General features: G+C 29.7%; 2 protein-coding genes across 3 annotated transcripts; one reads left to right on the top strand and one right to left on the bottom strand.

The window, feature by feature from the left end:
* Window positions 1-827: 827 nt before the first annotated feature.
* LOC123298483 (uncharacterized protein F21D5.5) lies at window positions 828-3,468 on the top strand. The gene is made up of 4 exons (XM_044880496.1): window positions 828-1,068; window positions 1,166-1,587; window positions 2,078-3,018; window positions 3,345-3,468. The coding sequence occupies exons 1-4, from the start codon at window positions 930-932 to the stop codon at window positions 3,466-3,468; spliced, it is 1,626 nt and encodes a 541-aa protein (XP_044736431.1). The 5' UTR covers window positions 828-929.
* Window positions 3,469-4,274: 806 nt separating this feature from the next.
* LOC123298482 (solute carrier family 25 member 46-like) lies at window positions 4,275-7,215 on the bottom strand. Of its 2 annotated transcripts, none has more exons than XM_044880494.1 (8): window positions 7,172-7,215; window positions 6,824-7,105; window positions 6,663-6,766; window positions 6,410-6,588; window positions 6,294-6,350; window positions 5,920-6,202; window positions 5,553-5,757; window positions 4,275-4,689 (listed from the first exon to the last, which is right to left on the bottom strand). In XM_044880494.1, the coding sequence occupies exons 2-8, from the start codon at window positions 6,981-6,983 to the stop codon at window positions 4,448-4,450; spliced, it is 1,230 nt and encodes a 409-aa protein (XP_044736429.1). In that variant the 5' UTR covers window positions 6,984-7,105; window positions 7,172-7,215; the 3' UTR covers window positions 4,275-4,447. The 2 variants fall into 2 exon arrangements, with proteins under 2 accessions (XP_044736429.1, XP_044736430.1); XM_044880495.1 differs by having other exon boundaries at window positions 6,824-7,003; window positions 7,068-7,199.
* Between the last annotated feature and the right edge of the window lie 13,109 nt (window positions 7,216-20,324).

Genomic DNA, 20,324 nt, shown 5'->3' with positions numbered 1-20,324 from the left:
TTAGTTTAAAATACAGACTTGTACTAAATGTAGACCAAAAATAAATTTCTTTGAGGGAATTTCAACAATATAATAGCCTAAATAATTAGAATATAAATAAGACTTTTAATTTTATCCATAAACTAGCTGATCCAACAGACGTTGTCTTGTCTTAGCTATGAATATTGAATTCAATATCGATATCTCTAGATAACTCGATGAACTTCATTTTCTCTACAATTTTTTTAATTGTAACTTGGTCAGCAATTATTAATCTTAATTAACCTGCAGCTCCAATTCATTAATAGCCATATTATCCTTAGTGCGCTCGTTTAACACAAAATTTATTACTATCTCTTGGACAGGCCTTCAGCTGGCACATAGCTTTAATAAATACCTATTCACAAACCTGAATAATAATAAATAATACCTCAATACTATTCAAATACCTGTTCAAAATTCTAAATAAATATGGTGGGATCGCAAATAAATACATAAGTACATAATAAGGTAATATAATGCATTATTTATATGCATAGATTTGTGCTTTAAATATGTTTCCAATGATAATTCATTGAACTGATGTAAAATTAGTAGATAGTACGACTTCATTTAAGTATCTATCTTTCATAGTTGGGTGTTATAACATTATTAAAGTTAGCATTAGCAAAGGTAGCATTCAAGTTTTTTGGTTGCATCAAACATCAAAGAACTGCCTAATTTTTTTGATAGTGTAAGCAGCCCCTGAGTCTAAACGTAACATCTGTCATAAATATGGAAAATGCATACTATGGAACGTACCTACCTTTATGGTAACTATAATAGACTTATACTCAGCCAACTGTCTATGCAAAATGTCATAATTTTGAGCGCTATTTTTAATCAAGTTGTATTTTTAATTAATTTAAACTTCCAAGGAAGTTTTTTTAATTTTAATTTAATCGATTATAATGACATCAGAACAACAAATTTGTTATTTACGAAATACTGAGAATGGCCAAAAAATAGAATTACCAAATAACGAAGAAATACTTTTAGGTCGAAATAAGTTAACGCAGATAACAGATTCCTATGTTTCGAAAAATCACGGTATATACACATTCAATTCATTTTTATATTAAATTCATATGTTACCACATTAATGATTATTTCAAACATATCAAATTTCGAATTTACAAATTTTCAGTTTCGTGCACCGCATGTTTTGAGACTTTTGAAGTCGCTGTAAAATGGATTGGTTCTAACATGTCAGGAATTAATGGATATGCTTTGAAGAAAGGTGTTACTTACAAATTAACACATGGAGATAGAGTAGAACTTCTCTTAAGAAAATATATATTTGAAATAGTATTTGAACCATTCAATTTTAAACTTGAGACAACTCCTGCAAAAGAAATTAATAACGAAGAAACTGATAATAAATCATTAGATACAGTTAACTCAAAAAATAAACGAATAATAACAGATAAAGATGGTAAAAAAATTAAAAATGCGTCTATATTTGATGGACCAAAATCAAAACAAGTTTGTGCGGAATATAATTGGAAACGTTTACATAATGGAATGCTTCATGTTATGGAGACGAGAGATTACCGATTTACTAAAAAGGTTAGTTATTGTTATAAATTCGGAAATGTTTCCAAAAAATGTTCTTTCAAAATAAAATGAGTAAAATGGCATTTCCGGTGTCCCTATTTCAAATAAATGTATATAGTTTTGCAGCTTTTAGTGAAGTATAAAGTCTGATAAAGCACCCAATACACTTTTTGTGTATTGGGTGCACTATTTCAAAAGACTATGTTAGATCTAGTCCCAAGTTTGCTACCTCTGGTTCCAGCTCTGTTCTGCACTGAAGGAATATAAATTGCGACGTTTGAAATCAAAATGCAAAGTTGGGTCTCTAATTGTATCTTAACGTATACACTAACAAGCTTTTCAAAGTACACAAATTTCGTATCGTATATTTCACTCAATAAATTTGAGAAACTCTATCACAAATATTTAAAACTTTTAAATATTTGAATAAACTTTTCCAAATAACTTGCGGTTTATTGGAAAATGTGATATTGGTTAATAATATTTGAAAAACTTTTTTTAGGTTGCTTCATTCGATTTAGATGGTACAATAATTACTACCAAATCGGGATTAGTTTTTGCGAAAAATATAAGCGATTGGAAATTTTTATATTCTGATATTCCACAAAAATTACGAAAATTGCACGAAGATAATTATCAAGTAGTCATCTTCACAAACCAAGCAGGTATTGGAAGGGGTACGCTATTGTTGACAGATTTTAAAACGAAGTTGCAAAATATTGCTGAAAAATTATGTGTTCCAATGATGGCATTTGTATCAACTGGCAAAGGACAATATCGTAAACCCATGATTGGAATGTGGGAGGAATTTCTTTCAAGCAATGGAGATAATCAGATTGATATTGATCATTCATTTTATGTAGGAGATGCGGCTGGAAGAGAAGCTAATTGGATGCCAAAAGCGAAAAAGGATCACTCAATCTCTGATCGATTATTTGCTAAAAATATTGGTATACCATTTTATACACCAGAAGAATATTTTTTAAATCAAAAACCAGCTACATGGAAAGAGCCAATATTTGATCCTACTAAAATATCAAATAACTCTTTAACTGAACCTAATTCGGAAAAATTAACATCAAACAGTTTAGAAATATTGATATTAGTGGGATATCCGGCATCTGGAAAAAGTTTTATTTGTAAGGAATATTTAATACCTGCAGGATATGTTTGGGTAAATCGTGATACATTAAAGACATCTGAGAAATGTTTGCAATTAGTTGAAAAATCTTTGAGAGAAGATAAGAAAGTTGTTGTGGACAATACTAATGTCGATAAAAAGTCAAGACAGCAATATATTGATATGGGAAACAAGATGAAGATTCCAGTTCGATGTGCGGTTATGAATACATCAGTACAACATTGTTTCCATAATAACTTATTCCGACAGCTAACAGATACTTCGCATGCTATAATTACTCCACAAATTATGAATTCATTGAAGTAAGTAATACTTAAATAATTGTATTAAGAACAATAAAATTTCTATAATATTAAGATAGGTAGATCCGAATACAATTTTTGATTGGTGAACACCTTTTTTGTTGATTACTTCGACGGGAATCGATCCCGTTACCATAGTAATACCGAATACTTCATGGATCCCTAGAGTAGCATTGTGAAATGTTTACCAATATTTTGAAAATAGTTTTTGCAATAAATTTTTGCTTCAAATCAAAATTTTCTTATCCTTAATCTCATTTGATTATTAATTTTACTATCTTTGTAAGGACTCACAGATTCTTAACAAATTTTGTTTTAAATTCTAGGTCAAAATATGAAGAACCTAAATTGAACGAAGGATTTAAGTCTATTTTTAAAGTAAATTGTATTCCTAAATTTAGTGATGATAAACTCAAAAAATTGTACCAAATGTATTTATTAGATAAATAAAAATTTTTATTGAAATTTTTTAAATTTATTATTTATTCATGAGACAAAAAAATGTAAATTAAAAACATTTAAACGGCAAGGACATATTCAGATTCATTAAACAGGAAAGAGTAGGTGTATGATAATTACTGAATGTACCGCCTCCGGGCTGACCTAAATAGCCAAAATATACGCAACCGCAGATAGAAGAGATTTACGGCTGAGATGGATATCGCAACCAAAGAGGAATATAGGAGATGGATAATCTTATATTGATAATTGAGAGTTGCAATTCACCAACTGGCGATAATAATTCGTAGTAATTAAAACAAGAAGTGGATCTAATTTAGACTACCAGATGGCAATACTTACCATTTTTAAAGGCCAATCAAAATATTCAAATTCAAATTAGATAAATCCCGCCACTGACGATAAAAATGTGTACTAATTAAAATAGAAAGGGATCCAATGTAGGCCATCAGGTTATTAACCATTATCAATAAGGAGTGACGGGTTGTCAAATACTTTTAAGGACTGTGTTTAATGGTGGCGCATAATTTTAATTTATTCGTAAATGATACATTGCTAACGAATCGAAAAACTGCTAACGTCAAATCTATTTACAATTTTGGTCTATATCACATTATTGTCAAAATGCAATCATTACGACACATTTTTTGATCATTTTCGAAAAATTGCTACTCAAATAAGTTTAACATCTAAGAAATGAAGAATCGTTTGATTAAAATAAATTTTGAAAATATAATATACTCAACAGTTATTACAGTTCTGAAATGAAATCATCAGCAAAGATAAAATATGAAATCAGTTTAGAAAAGAATTGATCAATATTTTTTAATGCTTATATATAAAACAGAAACTGATATAAGTACTTTTAACTTAAATAAACAATAACGATACATTTTTAAAACGTGAACTAAAAAAAAACACATTTATTATCTATGCATAATAATATTAATCACATTAAACTTAAATTCAACTACGGTATAAAATATGACTCGTTGGACGCATAAGGATTAGGGTATGGTTCAACTACAAACGGTGGTTTTTGTTCTACTTTCGGTGTTGATTTAAATAATTCTGATAATTCTGTAAGGATTAGTTTTGTTAAACGTATAACAGCAATATGAGCAGCAAATTGGAATAACAACGCCCCAAAACCTTTATACAATCCAAATATTCCTTCGGTAGATACTGCTTTTTCATAACAATCACCAGCACCTGAAATTTAATGAAATAATTTGAAAATGATTCTTCGGAATAAAAAATAAATTTTAAAGACTGTTGGGGTCATTTTGAAAGAAATCAGAAAATGTGATTAAAAGAAAAATTAAAAACTTTTGGAATGTTACATTCATTTATGAAAATATAAACTAAACAAATTTTTCCAAGTTTGAAAATGGTGTATAAAAATCCATATATTTTTTAACTCTCGGCGCAAAAGGAGGGGTGTAATAACTTTAATCGCTACCTGTAACTGTCTGTGGGACGGTAGTTCATAAACGGGTGAATCGATTTAGATTGCGGTTTCTTTTAGATATGTTTCAAGAAAATCTGGGGGAAGGTGTCGTTATTTTATTAAATTTTGAAAAATTTCACTAGTCAAAATTATGTTTTCCTTGTCTTAAAAAATAATAAGAAAGTATTTACGAAATTTACAGAAAAATATTATTTAGTATTTCCAAACTAAATTAAGTACATTAATAATGAAAAAATCTGATAAGTGGTTCAAAACCGCCTTGCAATGCCACGGATTTTGATGAAGAACTTTGACCGCCTGAACGACATTTTTTTTTCCTTACTGGAGTTATTTAACTAATTTACATTTAATTAATTTCTTTGAATGCTTTTAAATAATGCAACTTAAGGTGATAAAAATAGATAATTTCCTTGGACAATTTTTATGTAATTTAAAGTAGTAAAAAAAATCTAAACTTTTTTTTCAGTTTTTTCAAAATTGCTCTTTCCTAAGCACCACTCTTTATTTAATATTTAAGTTGAATTTAAAATTTACTAACTGTAAAAAGAAATTTTAAAATGGTTCCAAAATTCTGGAATATTTGTTTCGAAGTTTAGAAACTTACCTTCATAGTTGGTAAGTATTGGTAAAACTGAATAACCAGTATCCAAATTATCCACAATTGTTCGAGTTCCTTGCAAATGTAAACGATGTAAGATAGTTTCAAATGGATAAAAAATTACGTCCGAAACAATCATTCCGATTAGAGTAGAATTTAGCTCAATATCTTGTATTGCTGACTGCGATAAAATATCCTTAGAAAGTGCCCCCTGTAAAATTGAAAGGAATACGCTTAATTTTTCTTGTTATATTTCACAATAAATAAAACAATAAATTATTTGCTTTGTGAATCAAAATAAGTTCATTAAGATGCAATTTTAAAGTTAATTTCGTTAGCATTTTTAATAAATTATATTTGTACAATCACTTACTTGTTTTTCTTGTCGTTGCCGTTGACGTGCTTGTATAATTCGAAATGAAGCTCCACTAACAATCAGTCCACATACATATTTGGCTAAACCTAACGTTGTAGTCGGAATGACTAAGGACCAAACGGGTAACATTCTACCTTTGTTCGGTGAACCCCAACTTAATAATCTTACCGTACCTTCTCGAAAAACATCTAAAATTCCTGGTTTTTCACTTGCAATATCACTTTGTACAGTTTCTACCAATGATGCTGAGTAAAATGGTGTAATTATCGATAAACTGACACTAGAAATAAAAAAATAAATTAACATGGACAGAATTCATCGACAGAGAGAGTCAAGTGACTTAATAAAGTTACAAATTATAATTTATTTACCATTTCAATAATAAATGTTGCCCAAAAGATTTGAGTGAGCTGTTTATTGTTATTTCCCTAAAAAAAGAAAGTTAAGCTTTAACGATATTGATACAATTTTTCAAAAGATTATATACTTTGGCCAGGGTGTTATTTTTGAAACTAAATCTTCAACTGCAAGAATCATTCCTCGAACTAACAGAACGCTTCCAATACCTTTCCATAGTGTAGTAATTCCTTGTCGCTGGTGTAAATGTATGATTACAGGTACAAGTGTCACAGGGATAATGTGATAACGTTTGGAATTGTAATGTACCTTAAATAAAAGTAAAATAATTCAATATATTGATAATTCCTGTTGAATAAATAATACTGTAACCGTGTACATACTTGACATTGTCTCCTTAACACAAGAAAGGGATGACACAATAAATTTTCAGTAATTAAACTCACAAGCCCCACACAAATTCCAACATATCTTTTAACTTCCAATTCTAAAAATTATATATTTTCAAAAATTACAATACTTTTTATATGTCACAGTAATATACCGTCACTAGGAGATAATTCTTTCAAGGTTATTGGTATTTGCTGCGGGAAATTTTCATCAGAAATTTCGTTTGGAAATTGCTGATTTTCACTCCAAATATCTCCGGTTCTTGAATCGAAACCGTATATTTTTCTCACATTATATTCCTCTAGTCCTGCCATTTTATTTGAAGTTTCGAGTGCTAGAAAGGATACGATTTTATCTGATTCATATTAGAGATTGTTTATAAATTTCTTATTATTTACATAAATTCCTTAAAGCATGGTTTTAAAAATGTTTAATCCTGGAAAAAGTAAAAATTTTTTTTTTACTTATGTAATTCATTTAACCAAACAATATTACAAAATACTTTAATTCGAAGATACGAGAGATTCCATAGTGTATACCATAGACATTATAGGTTTAGATAAATCGATTCATATTCTAGGAAAATAGGAAAATAGAGTCTATGACCAATATCGATATAGGTTGCGTTCACAAATGTAAATTAAAGTACTAATTCCTATAATGCTAGTCTATATTTAATTTAAGTTTGTGGTTATATTTTTGTTCGTTTGTTTTCTTTTGCTTACATTTCACACTTTTCAAATACTATCAAACAATAGGCTTGTTCAAAATAACATAAATGGCTGCGACATAGTAAAAGTCAACAAATATTGTACGTATTAGAACAAAAAATGACACTGAAGTATGCTAAGCTAGACACTCAGCACTTTGTTGTTCTATATAATACGTCCATTGCTGTTTTCTAAGAAAGTTTTCAGTAAAATTTTGAATATTTTTTACTATAATGTAACAGTTTCGATCGTATACCGAGTTATTTACCTGTTTATACAGAGATTAATATTTTTTAATTATGTCAAATTAACAATCCAGTGTATACTCGTTGTTACCGAGAGCCGAACATACTAGGCCCTAGGTTAGCTTAGGTTACACTGGTTGGCCACGAGAGACACACTTAGGCTATAAGGCCCATTGTGATACTATATATATGTTTTACCACCTATTCCGCTTATAATTTCATTTATCAGCTCCTCAATTATTTAGGGATCCTGAGTGCTCCTTCATGACGGGGTTGCCAGGTCCTCACGCTTTTATAAAAGTGTACCTATTTAGCCTTACTGCTAGTCCGTTCCTGTGGGTGTCTAAACCATTTCTTCTACTTCTAGAATTTAAAAATACCTTGCATACATCTTATTTCAAGGATATTGATAGATAGTTCAATTAAATCACTTGAATGGAAATCATTGCAGTGGAAGAAATATACGATTCTATTCTTTAACTTAATGAAGTAAATTGATATAAATGACCATTGTGAATCCAGATACTTATAAAGTTTTATATGTCTATCTACACGAACAAGCAAAGTTCTTAAACATGAGTCATACAAAAATAGAAGTATAAAATCTATTCTATTGTATGCTGAATCATTGACAAAGAAGCTACAACTAGTTTCCAACATACTTTATCAAATACTGTCAATTGAATGTTGAGATTATTATCGAAACGTATAAATTTATTAGACCATCGTACATGACATATTTTGTAAAATGGGAATTTTTAACACTATATACAGAATGTTCGATTTACATCTAGGCAAATAAATATCACGAGTATGACAGAGTACATGCGTTAAGCAATGTCTAAGTAAGAGGTATTATAGGTGTTATAAGAAATTGCAAAAGTGACTTGTATTGTTTCTTATCTGTTGTAGTTCATCTATTCAACTAAGAAACTCGCACTATCCAAGCGTCTTACAACTATCTCAACATATATCGAAGCTTCAACATATGTATATAATACCTATCACTTAGATGCATTGCTTAACGTATGTATTCTGCCATACTCGTGATATTTATATGCCTAAATGCAAATCGAACATTCTGTGTACTGCGTGTTATAATGAGTAAATAAATGGCCAATATCCAAGAAGGTGGTCGGTTGGGTGGCCAACCGTCCCGAATTATGGGGGAACGTACTGAAATCCAGATTGGATTTTGTCGATCAGGACGGCATTTGTTCCTTGACTATTCTCATTTTCCCCCTCATTTTCTAAAGAAAGACAAAGCTGTGCCTGTAAAACACGCTGGAAAAATGCATGGACTGATAGTTGAAATCGATTAATCGTCATGCTTTGTGTATAATCGTTGTGTAGGCGAAACTAGTGCAGTGAAAATTGACTACAAGATAAAATGTGATAAGAAATATACATATAAAATGAGAATTTTATAAGCTATTCTTATAAAAATAAGTGAAAACAAACAATTGACTGAGTTAGCTGTTGAAATACCATGTATAGACAGAGTAAAGAGTTGTATAGTTTTGTATTGTCATATTACATGCCCTGCATAATTATTGATTATATTTCAAAATGTCTCGAAATGGTTTTTGTGAAAGTTAGCAGTCCTAGTAGTAGCGTAAGCTGAAGCAAGCATTTTGGCATGAGGGGCAAGGAACCGGAAACAGCTTCCTTCGGAGCTACATATAACAAAACTTTGCATATCGTTTTGGATTCAATCTAAAACCGTCAGTTTTTCCGAAAAACTAATCGAACGAAAGTTGTTGGCATTTTTTTGGGAAACATTTTCTTTAATTAAAGATTTGACCTCTCTCTAATATTTTTGATCTATCTGCACAACGAATTTTTAAAGATAGATCAAAACTTTAAGCAAAAAAGGTTTCGCCAGAAAATAAAAATATTAATCAAAAATCTGGAAAATTGTAATACATAATATTTTTCCCACAATAAAATTGTTTAGGTATAAATATTAAAACCATGAGTCTATTCTAGCTTACAAATTGGTAGAACCCAGACTCATCGCAAATCAACAGCCAATAACAATGATCCTAATATCTTTTACAACTGTGTATAGGTATACTTATGCATCTCCTGTATATTATGATACGAATTCACATAGAAAATATTAGTAGAAGATGAAGGTTTAAAATTAACTTTAATAATATCTTTATAAATATACTAAATAAATGGTGGAAAAGTAATTAACTACGTAGATAGCTAATTCCTAATAAATAGAAAAATAATTACTAACGAGAAAAATTATTAAAAAAAAAAAATGTTGGGTTCATACTTTCATAGTCATAATTCTTACCCACACATTTAATTCAACCTAGACATACAAGTTCAATGAAAAGCTCACTCTACTTCGTTACTCGTAAGAGATAGAAGAATACTTGAAATTAAAAAGCTGGTCCTCATTAAAAAGGTAAAATTTTTTTCGGTAAAAACTGACTGTAAGAAAGAAAGAAGAAAAAGGCAAAACGAACATATCTAATGAAATTTCTTAAGATATAACATTTACATCTACCTTTTCATATCAACAGTTTATGGGGGAAAGTGAGGAAAATTGGTACAAAAGAATTTACAAGCCCAATACATTCACTTAATTACGTTGCCAGAGTAGTACCTAAGTGTATCATACAATTCAAAATTATTGAAGTGTTAGGTAATATCATAGAAAATCATTGGAAATTAGATTATAGGTTCAATTTTTTTTGAAAAAAGGTTAAACGTTTTGTGATAAAAACGTTATCTTCATTATTTTCTCGAATGATAATTTTAGTTTATAATTTCTGATGAAAATACAGACGGTTAATGCATTTTTTTCGTAAAGTAAAGGTGCTATAAGTCGATTGAAATTTGTATATAAAAATAATTGTATTGTTTACAAAACATAAAATTGAATAAAATACCTCCCGAACTATATTTTTGGAATTGCTACATATTCGGTAGCATATCAACGACCTCGCACAAATTAGATGTAATCTGCATTTCGATCAAACTTTTTCAAATTTTGGCAAATAGTCATTCTAAAGAAAAGTTCCCATGGTCACAAATGACAGGATTTCATATTATAGTCAAATTTTAGGTTGGAAAATGTACTCTTTTGTATAATGTATGCCTATGTGTTTATAGGCAAATACATATACAGAAATGTATAACTATATGCATACGTGTGTTTTTTAATGCAAGAGTGTTGTTTTTTAATTTTTGTTTTTTGAAGAATATGTTACGAAATTCGAAGAAGAAGCAGTGTTAAATGTTCAGCGGATCAATAATATGAATTCCAGCGTTAAGATCAATATTTTCAGCTACCATATATACGTACATGATTACCAAATGAGTACATTTTCCAACGTTAATTTAGCGATAACTTGAAATCCTGTCATTTTCATGACTTGTGACCACGGGAACTTTTGTTCAGAATGACTTAAATTATCATTTCATAAAATTTAAAAATGTTTGACGTAAATGCAAATTACATCTAATTTGTACAAGGTCTTTTGCAGTGAAGAAGAGCTATTGAAACTAATTATACGCACATGACACGGAATGATTTTGCATTTTCTAAATTACGTACAATAAAATAATGTGTTTAAGAAAATTGAATATAATAGTACAAATAAAAAAATAATATCAGCAACTAAGCAACAAAGATACATGTATATTAGCCCCAGTTTCCCCAAATTTTACCGATATATTAACATATTATACAATTACTGACAGTTCAATAATGCCACCTGTCAACACATATAAATTAATTAAACTGTGTCAATTTATCTCTATGGAGGACAATAAAGGTCTCCCCCCCACATACTGTGTCTGAAGAGTATTTTAATTGGCTTACATTGTACTTTATTATAAATTTTTGCTCTTTTTGGCTCAGTGTAGTACCTGAGTGTATGCAGAAAAGGATAGTGTTCTTACAATGCTATAAGAATATCTGTTTCTTCATACACGTATTGTATATACTACACACTGTGATACAAAAAGAACAAACTATAGGTGTGAATTTTTATCAAGCTGACCATAGTAAACTCTCCTTCGAATTCTCTAAATCGAATAATTAATTTAAATGTTTTAAGTGTATGATAATCCCTAAAAAAAACGGGACTCCGTCACCAAATTAAGTGAACTGTTATCAAATTTTTTAACACTTACTTGATAACAATTGTATATCATAAATATAGATTTATCTAAGAGTTTCCTTATTGAACACGTGTTGGGAAGTGTTGTAGGTACTTGAAAATGCGGTTACTGGAATACCTTAAAGATTACAGACAATCTCTTACTTACTATACCATGTATATATGAAATATATCAAGGTATACCAAGTTTAGCCCCAAGTTTGGCACACTTAAAAATATTGATACGACGAACAAAATTTTGGTATAGCGGTCTAAGGCGTTAGTCCTTGACCGTTTGACTAGATCTAGGTTGCGGGTTTGAATCCAGGCAGCGGAAGTGTGAACAATTATAATTACTAGGGTCTGTGGAATTGATCACATTGTCGTCGCTTGGATAAGAACGAAGTAACCGATTCCACCCACATCATAAATGTAATTGTAAAAATTAATGTAATTTAATGTGTGTGATAAGGCGTATGTCAGAAAAACGGAGGTTAAACCCCATTATTATTATTATTATTATTATTGAACGTAGTATATAACTACGTCCACTGAAGAAGTTAGAAGAAAGATACTCTTATTACTTTGTGTGTAAGAGTGGCTATCTTTCTTTACTCACATGACGTAAACAAACGATTGCATAATCAACACTGTCAATACAAGGAATTTCAACAATTAACTCAGTCAATTATTTGTTTTCACTTGCCTTCGTTTTTGAGTTCTGGTGTGGATAGACGGACAGGTAGACGAAAGGACAACTGGAAATGGATTTTATGAACACCTATACCAAAATTTTGTTCGTAGCATCAATTTTTTTAAGCGTTACAAACTTGGGACTGAACTTAGTATACCTTGATATATTTCATACATTAAGATGGTATAATTAGATTAATATAGCTCATACCATTTTTTCTTTTTAGATAAAAAATGTATAAGCCGAATATGATCAACCTATACATCCTTAAAGTAAACGAATTAAGAGTCAGTAGTCTCGGAGTAGTTGTGTGTGCCATCATTGTATATTACGAATATTTCCTCGACATAGAAACATACACTTTATTCGATTTTATACATTCATATATTCTCATATTCTATGAGCTTGCGCATAACAGATATCAACAACAGTTCAATACTATCTGTTTCTTGGTTAAGTGGTGGGGATTGCTGATTCCCCCACTATTTCATCCCCTTTTCCACCATGTGAAACATGCTTTTTATTACATTGTACTCGAATCATATAGAAATACTTTTTTGTCAATCATAAATAATATATATGTACCTGAATTCTAAACCGTCTAAGAATTTGATTATATTGTCTCATTGTTACTTCATACAAAAAAGATTTTCTGTATGAGAAATGAATCCTTTATGAAATTAGAAAACTTTACTTACTTTATTATTTATAAGTGATCATTTGTATTATATTCTAGACCGTGAGCCCATATTAAGCGCAAGTGAAAAATCTATGCTTCACTTATCTGCCTCTCGGTGGTTTCATAAAATTAAGTAGAATTGATTTTTTAAAAGCGATTCTAATGTCGAATTTAAGGAAAAAGGGGTTTTTCATTCCAGAAAGTTATTATCAACATCATGCGGGAAATATGAGAGAAACCTGAGAGTTCCCGAAAGGGATAAATAAAGAGTGCAATTGTAAAAAAATAACAATTTTAACACTTTCTTAATTTTTCAATAGTTAATTGATTTTACTATTAATCAGGGAATTTTTACTTCAATAAGAACTCACGATCTTTTTTGTTTGAGCGTATATTTACGCACACCGGGTGTATCATAATCATGGCATATGCATGGATGTTTCTTGTCAAGTCAAAATAAGTAAACATTTCTAAGATGTTTTTTGATCCAATGTTGGTATAAACAAAGTTGTAGGAAATAAATTTTACTAGAATTTACTGTATGAATTTTTTTGAGAAATATAATACAGTGGAACCACAAGAACTCTAAAAAGAGAGAAATATAAAAAAATCCAGTTAATGAGTTTTTGACTTAAAAAGTAGTTTGAGAATTTAATACAGAGAATTAAATTGCTAAAACTCCGACTTAGAAAGGTGCGATTATATTTTACTAACTACGACGTCATTATATATACTTCGAGTGACAGGGAACATGTACTATCAATACTTCGCATGGTTAATAACGTTTTGTTCGAGTCTGAATAATTCGAGATACCGCGTTGATTCAGAGAACGGGTATGGCATTTTTTTTCGACTTACTGAGGATTACGACTTAACGAGGTTGGAGTTATCGAGGTTCCACTGTATAATGTAACTTGAAATATCTTTTAAATGACAATGAAATTTTTCCAACTTTCGGTTCCAACCAGAAGCGACTTATTTAGACTTTAACTCGTAAGAGATAGAGGGACACTTTAAATTATAAACATGGTCCAATATAATCGGTTTCAGAATAAAGAATTCGTTTATCGAAATGATTTTTTCTATAATAGTTTTTAGTAATTTTATAAGGAACAAGTTTATAATTTAAAGTGGTCCTCTACCTCTTACCTATAACCAGATCAAGTTTTTATTCACTTTCTGTTTGAATCGGAAGAAATTATGTTTAATCAATGTTAGCAAAACGACTACACCAAGTCAATTGTACATTTTACTAATGATTTACAAAATGTTAATTGCTCGAACGTATTTTTCAACTTCTGGCTCAAACCGAAAGTGTCTTCCCTCGATCTTGTTACTGGTAAGAGTAAGAGGACAACTTTAAATTAGGACGTGGAAAATGACTAAAAACTTTGAAAAAATTACTTTTTCGAAAAACCAATTAAGTTGTAAGATATTTTTTTAAATATAGGGTAGTTCCGGTTATAAATGCAGGACGTTTACAAATGGCAGATAACGTTAACATAATTACAATTTCTCAATATATTTATAACCGGAAATCCGTCTTTATTTTAGATACAGGATGTTGAAATTTTAGAAAAAAGGATTATTGTAAATATTACCAAAATAGATACTTAGAAAAATTTTAAATTGATATAATCATTTTTTTATCGCTAACTACGATTTGATAAGGTTTTGCTGTTATTGCTTGGACCACCTGTAGACCTATTACGATTATAGAAAAAATAAATAAGAATCTGTTAATTTGTGCAACAGGTTATAATTAATTGTTAATCACCATACAAATTATAATGGTTTTTGAAAGTTTTAATCATGTGTATGTATTTTATTATTCCCTTTCAATTCATAAGATACTTATACCAGTTCCTTATTTGCTTTTAGTTAGCCGTACTTTTATAAATTAAATATGAAATTTTTTTAAATGGTTTCCTAGAAACACTTCTTTTTTTACCTATACGATGGTATATTTTCTATTTGCTGATTTTAACATGAAAAAAATTATTCAATTATCCTTCAATTTTACAAAAACTTCGTTTAAAGTAAAATCAATATCGACTTCTATTAGTCCTGGGCGGATCAGTCATGAGTTTACATAAAATAATCGAATGGAATTTTTTGTTTTGATTTTTATCTTGCTCGCAAAGTACTTCTGTTCCAAGGAAAAAAACACAAAATTTACGCATTTTTTCTAAAGTTAATTGTTTTCGAGAAAATAGTTTTTAGAGTTTGAAAACTTTGTAAAAAGACGGTATTTTTTATGGAAGAAAAAGCTTTAAATATATTTTGATATGTATACTCTAAGTCAAAATAAACGCAAAACTTAAATCATTCTTAGTTTTATTATTATAACATGACATGTGATTCACAAATAATATTATAGTTATAACACTTAGAATGATATAACACGTGCATTTTTTGTGATACAGATTGTATATTATAGTTTCCCAGAGAGATATTTCTCCATTTTCAACGAAGGAAAATCGATAGAAACGTAAAGGAGAATTCTTCAATCTCTAAAAGCTATAGGAGTTTTATTTTGGTAGGAACTTTTTCAGTTATATCATTGAGCTTTTTCAATTTTCGGTCTAAAGGAGGTGTTTTGAATTTCACTGATAATCCAAATTAAAAACAAAGGAGAAATATCTCTTCACGGCATTATAATAAACATATAAATTTTTCTGACATAAAAAGATAATCTTTACAAATAGTTTTTTTGTTTTCGGTGCTGAAAATCGTGAAAACTGTATCTCTCCAAACTCTGACAACTGTTTTCTCGAAAACGGTTGCGAAAGTAAATTTTGTTTTTGCTTTAATCCAAAAAATATGTGAGAGTGACCATTTTCTGTTTGATTTGACCCAAAAAAAACAAAAATATCTTTTTGGACCAAAAAATTGTACACCTGGAATTAAAAAAAAATCAATTTTAAAAATACCTGACTACATTTTTATATACAGTAAAACATTTCGGACCCAACGGCATAGAAAAATTCCGTCCGAATATATATATTAAGCTCATCGACTGATGGATCCAGGACTATATGTAGAAGTAGGTAAATTTATGAATAGAAATAACCAGAATAAACTCTTATCTTAGTATACCTACTCATTTCTCCATAGAATTTGTCAATTGTAGCAGACATTTTCTAAATTTTGTAGGATGTATGTATTTACTATATCAGTAGAAGTTAATATTAATAATATATGACTTTGTTTTTAAACTATGTGGGTATATTACTCATGACACAGGTATTTTAGAATATAGTATCAGACTCAATTATCAAATATACTATTTTTATAAATTATAGTGCTCACCATAGGTATGTGTAGTCAGTGTGACCGCCAGTGGCAAATTTAAGGGTTGGCAAAGGAGCAGTTACCCACTGGGACTTTGAAATAGGGCACCAGAAGCGTGCCTCAGGTGCATTTACGAAGAAAAAGACAAATTTTTAAAAAGAATTTTAGTTCATTTAGCTACAAAAGCGTGTATTTTAGTTTTTTAAACTTTTATTTATTAATCTTATCGAATGTTATCTGCGCTTCCACCATCAAAAATTGTTTAGTTAATCCTGAAGATCCTTGTATTTCCATGAACCTTTTTAAGTGGGTGAAAATCACGTTGAAAGATTTCGTTACATAAATACGTAGATACATATCCAGGTAAAAAACGCGTGTAAAAAGGCTAAAGATTTCTAAACATTTTTCTAATTAAAATAATGAAAATCATTTGACGTAGTTTCTTTCCTGTTTTCAAAAAAACTTTTAAATTTTTAAATTTTATTCATAAAGCTTTAGAAAAAAAAGCTTTTAAAACTTTTTTTAAAATTATGGTGGAATTCGAAGAAAAAATTTTATTGCATACAGCAAAAATATAGAAAATATAGAAAGCTTTTAAAATAATGCATATATTTTGTATCCACAACCTACGGTTTAAAAGAAAAATTCAAGATAATTCAGACATCTAATTTAATAATGTTGTAGGTTATAGACATTGGTCCTGTAAGAGGATGTGGTTGGTATACATATAAGGATGACTGGCCCACTAAACCCAACTAACATCCTTCCGCTTGTCTTTGTATAGTGTAATACTAAACTAGTAAACCAACTAGCTATAGTAAGTACAACAAAGAAAAAAGTATAACCTAATATTTAAAGCAGCCCATATAATACATTAATTTGCACCGTCTACGATAAACTTTTCATACCTTACTTTGCCAATAAAATCTTTTTACAACAAAACTTTAAACAAATTTACCAAAAACTGACAAATTTAAACCTATTTACTAGGAAATTTAATTATTTTTAATTAAATTGTAGTTTTAAGGTAGTACGAGCCCCAAGGCAAGTTTAGATTTAGGGTTGAAATTATTTGTACCTTATTTTCAACTTTAATAACGAAATTTGTTATAACTTCATGAATGTAGACGAAAAATAAGAATGAAATTTTTCGATATCTGCCTTGATTTTCGAAATATTGAAAGCTAAATAATTAAACACTGGATACTGGAACGATATCATTCAAGATTAATGTGATCCATATAGTTACTTACGCTAATAACCAATAGGGGATCGGGAATTTTTTTTTTCTCGCTTCAGAAGTTGGTTTTTAAAAATCTTTACTTGTATGCAAGATATGAACGTTTAAAATTCCTAATTAAACAAAGAAAAAGATACCCACTATTGACGTCATACGTGGGTATCGACATAGAGATTACATATAAAACATTGTTTTGCTAAAAAGAGATAGGCAACCTTTGAATGCAATCTTTGATTGCTGATAACTTTTTTGTTTTTTAATCAATTTTAATAACCCTTTCAAATTTGGTCATGGTATCAAGTCTGTTTTACATTTTTATGGGTAGTATGGCCAATTCGACATCAGGATTTTCCCCTATTACTCTCGAAGAGTGTACTAAAAGCTTAAATCAAGTTGTTTTTATTGATGTTCATCTTTATTATCATCTAATATAGGAACAAGATCCTACAATACCAAACTAGCAATTTCTTCCCGTTTTCTTGCGATTTAAAACTCAAAAATTTATACTATAGTATTCATGTTGCGAATAAGACATTCTGAAATACGATAAATGTAGAAGTTTTATCATTATATTTAAAAGAAAGGGATAGAAAAAAAAATTGAATTTCATGAGTGATAGTTGATTTTTCATTGTACTTTAAATTAATCGTCATTATTAATCTTCAAATTATTTTTAAAACACTGTTCACTCAAAATTTCCACTGATTCAATAGATTTATAAGCCTTGAATACATTTATGTTTGCTGTTATTGTTAATAAGTTATATGGACATTTTTACAAGTAAGAAGTGATTAGAATCAGCAGTTAAGATTGAAGAAGTATGACGTTTTACCATAATCAATACATTGTGAATTGTTAAATTATACGCGCGGAGAAACCAATATGAAATTTGGGAGCCTGGTATACTAATTATTTTTTAGAAATTCACTTAAAATTGTTTCGAAAATGTAAATTATTCCCCTACTCAAGTTAACTCTTAATTTGGTAGAGTTTTCAATTTTCATCTCCTTTGAATATGCAACCTGCTTTGAAGCTATATGCTTTATAATTATGGTTAGATTAACCTCGATTATCCTATCTTATTTGCAAGTAAAGTAGATATGCAGCATTTAAGATTATCGGAAATCCAATCATTGTCATGACCGTCGAGTGAGCCGGAGGTAACAAAGAACTAAGTAACCAATTATGTGTATGAAGAAAATTTTCTCTCTATTGCTATTACTGTGTAGATAGTGGTTTAATATACAATTCCCAGTTAAAAAAGCTTCTACTTTTTTAAATTTTAAACTTCATTCTAGTTAGCATTAATCAAGCACATACAGCTGGTTAATGAATGGTCTAACAATAGTTAAGGTATCTCCAGCATGGTATTTGAAGTTCTTTTGCTTGAACTAATAGTGAAACTGATTTTTCGACAGAATTTAACGAATTTTTTCACAGGCTAAGAATAGGGCTTTTTATTAAAACCCAGAGTTTCAGAAATTTCAAAATATTCAAAATATTTTTCTACCAAAACTACAAGCTTCGGCCAGGGAAGATTTCGTTACAATCCGCCTGATGGTTAGTAGGCGATAAGACAAAGCTTTTGTTTCCTCTACACTTGACCGGAAAAGCCAGCGTTTTCGAAATATTCGGTGCTGAGCTGCTAGAAGAGGTTGGATTAAACCCATGTTTCAAAAGAAGTTCAAGAACAGATTCTATTAATAAGAATTAAACATAAGAAGAGTACCGCAAGTGGGTCCCTAGTATCTAGACCAGAGTGTCCTCTGTTCCTTTCTTGAGAACGACCTGTCACCCGAAGAAGAGACGTTTTCGCGTAAGAAACGCTATTACATTCGGATTCAGGGTCGAAGTTGCGACTAATCTTGAATCTTTTCACTCCGATGGGATCGTTAGCCGCTTCAGGATAATCGCAAGACTCGATTTAGCTAAACCTTATATAATTGTCGCGACATAATATGTCGCGATGATGAAGTAAGCTGTTAGACTCTCATCATTTGCATTATCAGTTGTTTTTACTCGATTTCTAAATATTAGGTCTGCGATTTGAAAACTTTATTGAAAAATCCATCGTATATAACAATTTGTGCATAAGATGGCAAATTTATTTATAATATCTTATACGCATTGGTATTCCCGTAGAATATTTCTGTACATTAGGGTATATACCGAATATTCTATTCGATATACACAGTGTAGCAGTGCACAAGACACACATTCTATGTTGATGACGTATGACATAAGTGGGGGTAATGCATCGGCGGGGTTATTTAAAGATATATATATATATATACATACCTATATAAATAAATGTTATACATTAAATATATATACATTTATGTATATATATACTATAGGGGTAAAATGTAAGGGGAAGTTACATTTTCACAGGGAGCAGATATTAGCGCAACATTGATATTACACAAATGGTGGCATTCTTTAGTACGCATTGGTATAGTCCGGTATATTTCCGGATATTGAAAAGCCGGACCGTTTTCTAATGTTTCAAAAAATTATATACTTATAATCGATAATTTTGTGCATTATAATAAAGCCATTTTATTCCAATATTTAAACAATAAAAAAAACAAAACGAACTGATGGTGATTAAAAACGTTTTTAAAGACTGAATTAGTTTTTTTTTTTGTTTTTTGGAAATGTTTATTATT

The sequence above is a fragment of the Chrysoperla carnea genome, chromosome 4, assembly GCF_905475395.1.
Source record: "Chrysoperla carnea chromosome 4, inChrCarn1.1, whole genome shotgun sequence".
In the NCBI taxonomy this organism is placed as follows: Eukaryota; Metazoa; Arthropoda; class Insecta; order Neuroptera; family Chrysopidae; genus Chrysoperla; species Chrysoperla carnea.
This window is presented reverse-complemented; position numbering and strand designations above follow the sequence as displayed.

What these genes read in the sequence shown, in the direction of transcription:
- LOC123298482 (XM_044880494.1), bottom strand. Translation starts at nt 6,983, where the DNA reads ATGGCAGGACTAGAGGAATATAATGTGAGAAAAATATACGGTTTCGAT. An exon ending in AGAATTATCTCCTAGTGACG is followed by an intron (nt 6,767 to 6,823) that starts GTATATTACTGT and finishes TATAATTTTTAG; the next exon opens with AATTGGAAGTTAAAAGATAT. An exon ending in AATACTTACCAACTATGAAG is followed by an intron (nt 4,690 to 5,552) that starts GTAAGTTTCTAA and finishes ATTAAATTTCAG; the next exon opens with GTGCTGGTGATTGTTATGAA.
- LOC123298483 (XM_044880496.1), top strand. Translation starts at nt 930, where the DNA reads ATGACATCAGAACAACAAATTTGTTATTTACGAAATACTGAGAATGGC. An exon ending in CTATGTTTCGAAAAATCACG is followed by an intron (nt 1,069 to 1,165) that starts GTATATACACAT and finishes ACAAATTTTCAG; the next exon opens with TTTCGTGCACCGCATGTTTT. An exon ending in ATTACCGATTTACTAAAAAG is followed by an intron (nt 1,588 to 2,077) that starts GTTAGTTATTGT and finishes AACTTTTTTTAG; the next exon opens with GTTGCTTCATTCGATTTAGA.